We start from the raw sequence: 7,211 nt of genomic DNA on the forward strand, positions 1-7,211 counted from the left end.
TCAGAAATCTGAATCTGGCAACTCCCAAAGATGCGTATCCAATGCCGATCTCAGACCTGTTAATCGATGCTGCGGCAAATCATGCAATCTTATCCTTTCTGGATGGACACGCCGGGTACAACCAAATATTCATTGCCGAAGCCGATGTACACAAAACTGCTTTCCGTTGCCCGGGGGCACTCGGCACTTACGAATGGGTTGTTATGCCATTCGGCCTCAAGAACGCCGACGCCACATACCAACGGGCGATGAATACCATCTTCCATGATTTAATTGGAACCATCGTCGAAGTTTACATCGACGATGTTGTCATCAAATCTAAACGCCGACAGACACATCTGGACGATCTCCGACAGGCTTTCCTCCGCATGCGTCGGCACAACCTCAAGATGAATCCTGCCAAGTGTGCCTTCGACGTATCGGCCGGGAATTTTCTTGGCTTCCTCGTGCATCACCGTGGGATTGAAGTCGATGAGAATAAGGCCCGCGCAATCCTCAATGCTCCACCCCCAACGACGAAGAGACAACTCCAGTCCTTACTCGGACAGATCAATTTCCTCCGTCGATTTATTGCCAACTCAGCAGGTAAGATGAAAGCGTTCTCCACGCTTTTGAAACTCAAGGATTCAGATAAATTTGTGTGGAACAACGAGCATCAGGCGGTGTTTACGCAAATCAAAGTCTCCCTCACGAACCCATCTGTCCTGGTTCCTCCTCGGCGCGGTAAGCCTCTTAAGCTCTATATCTCGGCGGCCGAAGAATCCATCGGCTGCCTCCTTGCGCAAGATAACGACGCCGGACGAGAGCAGGCTATTTTTTATCTCAGTCGCAATCTCAGTCAACCGGAGACCAATTATCCGGCCGTCGAGAAGCTATGCCTGGCCGTGTTTTTCGCCGCTTCCAAGCTTCGGCATTATATGCTCCCATCAGTTACCCAAGTCATTGCTCAGACCGACGTCATCCGCTACATGCTCACCCGACCAATCGTAAAGGGCCGCATTGGGAAATGGACCATGGCACTGTCCGAATTTAGCTTGCAGTACGTAGCCCAGAAAGCTGTCAAGGGCCAGGCACTGGCTGATTTCCTTGCTCAACATCCCTCCCCATACGGTTTTGGGGGCAACGACGTTGAAATCGGCATGGTTCAGACGCGCGACAACCACTGGACGATGTACTTTGACGGCTCCAGTACGTCATCTTCAGCGGGCGTGGGAATTGTCATTCAGTCCCCAAACCACGATCGCTGGTTATTTTCGCTTAAGTTGGATTTCGAATGCACCAACAATCAGGCCGAATACGAAGCCCTAATCGTCGGCCTTGGAATTCTTCATGACCTACGGGCAACCCGCGCCCTCGTCTTCGACGACTCCGAACTTGTGATTAACCAACTCAATGGTTCTTTTCGTTGCATGAGTTGTGCCCTGGCGCCTTACCACATGATTGCCAGCTATTTGGCCGAGTCCTTCGACGGTATTACATTTAAACATATTTCCCGGAGTCTTAATACCGACGCAGACGAATTGGCTCAAATTGCCTCCGGCGCTCAACTCTTGGGGGGCAAGTTAGGCCGAGAAATACCCGTGTTGTGACAGCTATACCCGGCCTTGGTTAACCAACAAGTCCTCCAGCGCGACAACGTGATACGTACAAGAGTCATGTCCTTACCTTCGTTATTAGATAGAGACGACCCTGTGGACGTTTGTGCCGTCGAGGCAATACCAGATGATTGGAGAATGCCCATTATGTAGTACCTCGACAATCCCAATGGTAAACATGATCGCAAGACGAGAGTTCACGCCACGAACTATGTCATGTATCAGAACGAGTTATACCAAAAAGGCGAAGATGGTTTGTTATTGCTATGCCTTGGTCCCCAAGAGAGTGCTCGGGCGATTACAGAAGTCCATGAAGGGATATGCGGAGCTCATCAATCCGGACGGAAAATGCGATGGCTACTTCGACGACACGGCTATTTTTGGCCAAGGATACTGAAGGATTGTATCGAGTTTGCACAAGGATGTGTACAATGTCAAATCCACGGGCCTATACAAAGGGTCCCGGCCGAATCTTTGCATTCGGTCATAAAGCCATGGCCGTTTAGAGGATGGGTCATGGACGTAATCGGCAAAATCACGCCGTCTTCTGGAGCCGCTAAGCACGCATGGGTAATAGTCGCAACCGATTACTTTACCAAGTGGGTCGAAGCGAAGTCATATGCCGAACTAACATCTAAAGAAGTTTGTGATTTCGTGGAGGAACACATCGTAACCAGATTTGGCGTACCAGAAACGATCATAACTGACAATGGAACAATCTTCACAGCCGAGAGGTTTAAAGAGTATACGGCAAATTTGAAAATTCGGCTCGAACAGTCTACACCGTATTATCCACAGGCGAATGGGCAGGCCGAAGCAAGTAATAAAGTGTTGATCGGCATCCTTGAAAAAATGATAAAAGAAAGGCCTGGCATGTGGCATTTGAAGTTGAACGAGGCATTATGGGCATATCGAACATCACCCCGATCGGCGACTGCGACAACCCCGTACGCATTGACCTACGGACACGATGCAATGTTACCAGTCGAGTTAAGCATAAATTCGTTGCGATTAATCGAACAAAGTAGTTTGTTTAGCGCCGAATATAGTCAGTCCATGAGGCAGGAACTCGAAGATTTGGAAGAAGCACGACTTGACGCCTATAACTTACTGGTGGCACAAAAACGGATTGCCGAGCGAGCCTATAATCAAAAGGTGCGACAAAAAACATTCGGCGAGGGTGAATTAGTGTGGCAAACAGTGTTGCCCGTAGGACTAAAAGATCCTAGGTTTGGCAAGTGGTCGCCGAATTGGGAAGGGCCATTCGTTGTGCATAAAGTAAACGGCAAAGGGGCGTATCATCTTAAAGACCGGACCGGTGTAGTCCACAGATTACCAATTAATGGAAAGTTTTTAAAGAAATATTATCCAGTCACATGGGAAATGCAGGAATAGAAAATGGGTCCATTGAGATTGATAAGCATTTACAAAATGAGTAGGTCGGACGGTTTACAATCAAATACATTCAAGGTGAAGAGGGTAGAAGAGTGCCGAGCAGGGCTTTCAGCTCCAACCACCGTACTTCACCCATGATGACCTGGGCTTGCCGGTTCTTCTTCTCCAGCTTCAACTGCTCGACTCGTTTTGCATTCGCCGTATACTCGGTTAAGCAAGCCTTGCCACCCAACTCGAAGTCCCTGGCAAGATCGGAAGCAATGACCGATCTTCGTTTTGATAGTTCGGCCATTTGACGGTCGAGTTCGGCCAAAACCTCCCCTTTAGCCTTCAAAGCGTCAACCTTGGGACGAAGAGCATCTTGAACGACCAGGGCAGCCTGCAGGTCTTGTTCGGCCCTCAAAGCATTTTCGGAAACATTGAATGTTTCTCGAACCCACTCCAAGGCAGTTGACGCCTGAACGACAGCCTCGCCGCTCAGCTGACCATCGGCTCCAAGGTTGTTTAGACATTCTCCCAGCAGATCAAGACCTTTGCGCTCAAGAACTTGTGACGCCGAAAGCGATATGACTTCTTGCAGCCGGGTCAGAGCAGTTAAATCAGCAATTTCGGTTGCGGCGGCCGAAGGACCAGCCCCTCCAGGGGTGCTGGATAAAAGAGCTTTCAATTCGACCTCCCACGAAGCCTGCACACACAAATCAGGTTAAGTTCCGAAGAAGTCATGGCAAGAATAGCAAGAAGGTTTCGTTTTTTTTAACCTGCCGAGAGGAGACCTCGGCCATGTCCCCAGGATCGTTGCTCGAACTTAAAGAACTCAATGGCCGAGCCCAGTGTCTCAGATTGCTTCTCAGTTCACGCGGCCGATGGAGGTTATCTACATTTGATGGCCATTGAGGCGGCCAAGAAATATAGATAACGCCATTCGGCGCGTAGAATTGTCGGTGAAAAGAATGTACAGGCACCTGACATTTAGTATTTTCCTCGTTTAGAATTCTAAAGCAGAAAAGTAATCAAGGAAAGACGGTGGAAGATACTTACGAAGGTCGAAGTAACCTCCTGCGGAGGAATGTGGAAGCCCTGGTCTTGAGGATAAACGGGCGATTCCGCCGTTGCCTCGGGTTCCTCGACTGGTCGTTTGCCACGGTCGGCTGTGGAGGGGCCGACCGGGACAGCTGCTTCTGAGGAAGGAACACCCTGGTCCTGAGAAGGAGCAAGGGGTTCGGACACCGCCGTTGGTTCGTCGACCGAACGCTTGCCACGATCGGCCGTGGAGGGGCCGGCTTGAACCGTCATCTCGGACATTAGAGGAGGTTGTCGGCGAGTATGAGGACGATGTGCCAGCGGGACCTCGTCGCTCCCCTCACTTTCTTCCAGAACAAAGACCGAGGGCTTTGGATTTTTGGGGGAGGTGCCCTCGGTCGCAGAAACCGCCGTCTGTGGGACAGGTGCCTCCTCGACGGAGGGAGGCATGACTGGTGTGCCGGCCCCAGAGACAGGCCGCGTTTGAACTATCCCTGCGACCGAAGCTGGCGGTTTCTCGACCAAGGAATGGCCGGCAGCGGGAGAAGGGGAAGCATTGGGAGTCGTCGTCCCCGTAGTATGACTGGAGATGACGTGGATCTCTCGTGCACCTTTCTTCGCCAGTTTTTTCACCCGCTTGGCAGACGGGGGATACTCGACAGCCGGTTCGGCCTCTGGGCGAGGTCGTTTGATCAGCACGGCCCGACCAGCAGTTTTGCCCTTCTTGGCCACGACCGATTTTTTCTCGGCCATAGCAGCGGCAACTGCATCCGCTTTTCTTGAAGGCCGACTACCTGAGAAGATAAAAGCAATTCAGCAAGGCAAATCAGTATGCAGAGTTGAAAGAAAAGAGGAGAAATGAACAATTACCTTGAGATTGGGGGGCCGAGGCCTTCTTCGGTCGGTCACCGAAGAGTTTGTTCAGCACCTCTTCGACCGGAGCACCAAAGAACTCCTGGGTATAATCTTCCCACCATTCACCGAAGGTGTCGGTGCAAAGGGTTTCTGGGGTGGCCGGTCGAAGGCGGAATTTTTGGCAGTACTCTTGGAACTCCCTCGCAGCAGTTTTACATTCCTTCTCCGAGGAACGAGGTTCACGTCCACGGCTTAAGACTGTTCGGGAGGAGAGAAGTGGAACAGGGCAGCCCTGAAGATAGCCGAGCTGTCGGGCAAGGAAGTTCGGATGGTACACTTCCTAACCCGACCGTTTCCCATCGCAGCCGAGAGGGAGGTCGCGAGCGAGCACAAACGATCCCCAAGTCTGACGAAGCTCGGCATCCTCCTCCGCGCCCCACACAGAGGTAGGAAGCCTGATGGAGGAAGGATAGTCCCGACGACGACATATCAAGAATTCGTCGTTGGAGAGATCATCAAGAGCGAAGAGGTACCGAAATACCTCTTCGGCTTGGTGAGGAGGTGTCGGTCGGGAGGCTAGCTGAGGTCCAAGAGCCTCCGTTGGTGAAAAGTCAGCTATGGCCGGCCGAAGGGAGGCGAAGTACACTTGTAACCAGAGCTGGAAGACCCAGAGGGGACCATTCTGGTGTGGGTCGACCTTGTGGAGGGTCGCCTCGGCCAGGCAACGGAAGAGATGGGCGAGAATGTTGGAACTCAGTGCCAGGACGTGACCAGTAGCCAGGGCTTCGGCTACCGGCATGTTCTCGACCAAACACTTATTCGACTTGGTACAACAAATGTATTTGTTGTACCAATAGAAGAGGAAGGCTTCATGCTCTCCCTCTCGCAGGTCCTCTTCTCATCGGCCGGCGAAGTGAAGATAGAGGGTGTTGTAATTAAAGAAGTTCTTGTGGAGCTTCTGAATGTCTTCTTTTGACGGGATTTGACCGTCGCGGTTCAAGGTCTCGAAGGCTCGTCGATCGAAAAGCGTCTTCAGATCAATATTCGACGGGTGCCCAGAGAGGGCCGCGTCGATTGGGATCCCGGTTGCCGAAGTCCCCAGAATGGCGGTGACATCAAGGATGGTGGGACCGATGGGACCAAGAGGAAGAACCAGGGTGTTGGTGGCCGAGCACCAGAAGCACAAGGCGGCTAGGAGAAGCTCCTTGTCAAGAATGATATCCATTGACGAGAGTAGGATGGCGTCGTAAATGCCGAGGGCTCTCAATTGCTCGCCGAAGAGCCGTTCCATTCGAACGACCCAGGCTGCCCAGGTTGTGGTCGTCGAGGGCCATGAGTCTTGGGGTTTCGCCGCATCCCATCTCGACCATTCAAACCCTTGGAACAAGGGTGTTAGGCAGTGCTCCTGGAGAAGGCCAGTAATGGTCGACGGTATTGTAGCCTTGAAGAGAGGACCCAAGATTTGGTGGACAGTGCTCATGTCACTTTCAAACCGTATGTTTTTTAGCGAGCTCCGATCAAGGATTTTCTGGTGCTGTTCACATTCCCTGGAAAGCTTGGAGATGAAAGACGCCATTATAGGAAGGAAGCACGGCGTAAAAGGTTTTTTGGGTTAGGAGATTTGAAGACGAAGACCTGGAAAAGGGAATGTGCTGGAGAAGAAGGGCAAGAGATTTCAGAAAATTTTGAGAGCGTAAAGTGCAAATGAGAGAATTTCGGTATTTATAGAGTTGTGAAGGGAAGAGCAATCGTTCGAAATTCAAAACAAAGGGCAAAATCGACCGAAGGAATCATTGATCATGATGAACATTTGGGAAATGCAGTTGAGAAGACCGAAGGTTTCAGGTTTTGGGGGCGCACGATCGCGTGTGACGGCGAAATTTAATGGTGGAAGACGTTTCGACGCTTGCACGACGACAGGTGGACTCACGGATTGAGATAGTGGCTCGCGAATTGAGGTAGTGGTTAAGTTGACGGTTCAGGCAGCCGCACGCCTTAGACGTCATCATTAGGGTTGGCCGTGTTGGAGGACGCCACGTGGCAAGTTTGGTTAGCAGGATCAAGATCGTGCGATCATGTTCAATAAATGCGCCTTGGAACTCGGGCATTAGGGTTCTGAGTGGTAGATTCGCTTCTTCAAGGCCAAAACTCGGCCAAAGAATTCAGGCCGAGGACCTCAGAAGCGAGGGGGCAATGTTTGGGCCCAAAATAATAGTTTGGGCCGAGGGTAGGATCACTCTCGGCCCGGGAGGCCGTGCGGCGAAAGGGCCATGGATCGTTCAGCTCATGGGCTTCCGAGCCTAGGTCGGTTAAATCAGAACGCAAGCCGAGTCCTAGTACAATAGG

The 7,211-nt window shown here is 51.5% G+C and overlaps 1 protein-coding gene across 1 annotated transcript; it reads left to right on the forward strand.

Moving 5' to 3' along the window:
* Positions 1 to 590: 590 nt before the first annotated feature.
* On the forward strand, positions 591 to 1,748 carry LOC126609201 (uncharacterized). The gene is made up of 2 exons (XM_050277181.1): positions 591 to 1,376; positions 1,593 to 1,748. The coding sequence occupies exons 1-2, from the start codon at positions 591 to 593 to the stop codon at positions 1,746 to 1,748; spliced, it is 942 nt and encodes a 313-aa protein (XP_050133138.1).
* Positions 1,749 to 7,211: the final 5,463 nt, after the last annotated feature.

Source organism: Malus sylvestris, chromosome 16 (genome assembly GCF_916048215.2).
Source record: "Malus sylvestris chromosome 16, drMalSylv7.2, whole genome shotgun sequence".
Classification (NCBI taxonomy): Eukaryota; Viridiplantae; Streptophyta; class Magnoliopsida; order Rosales; family Rosaceae; genus Malus; species Malus sylvestris.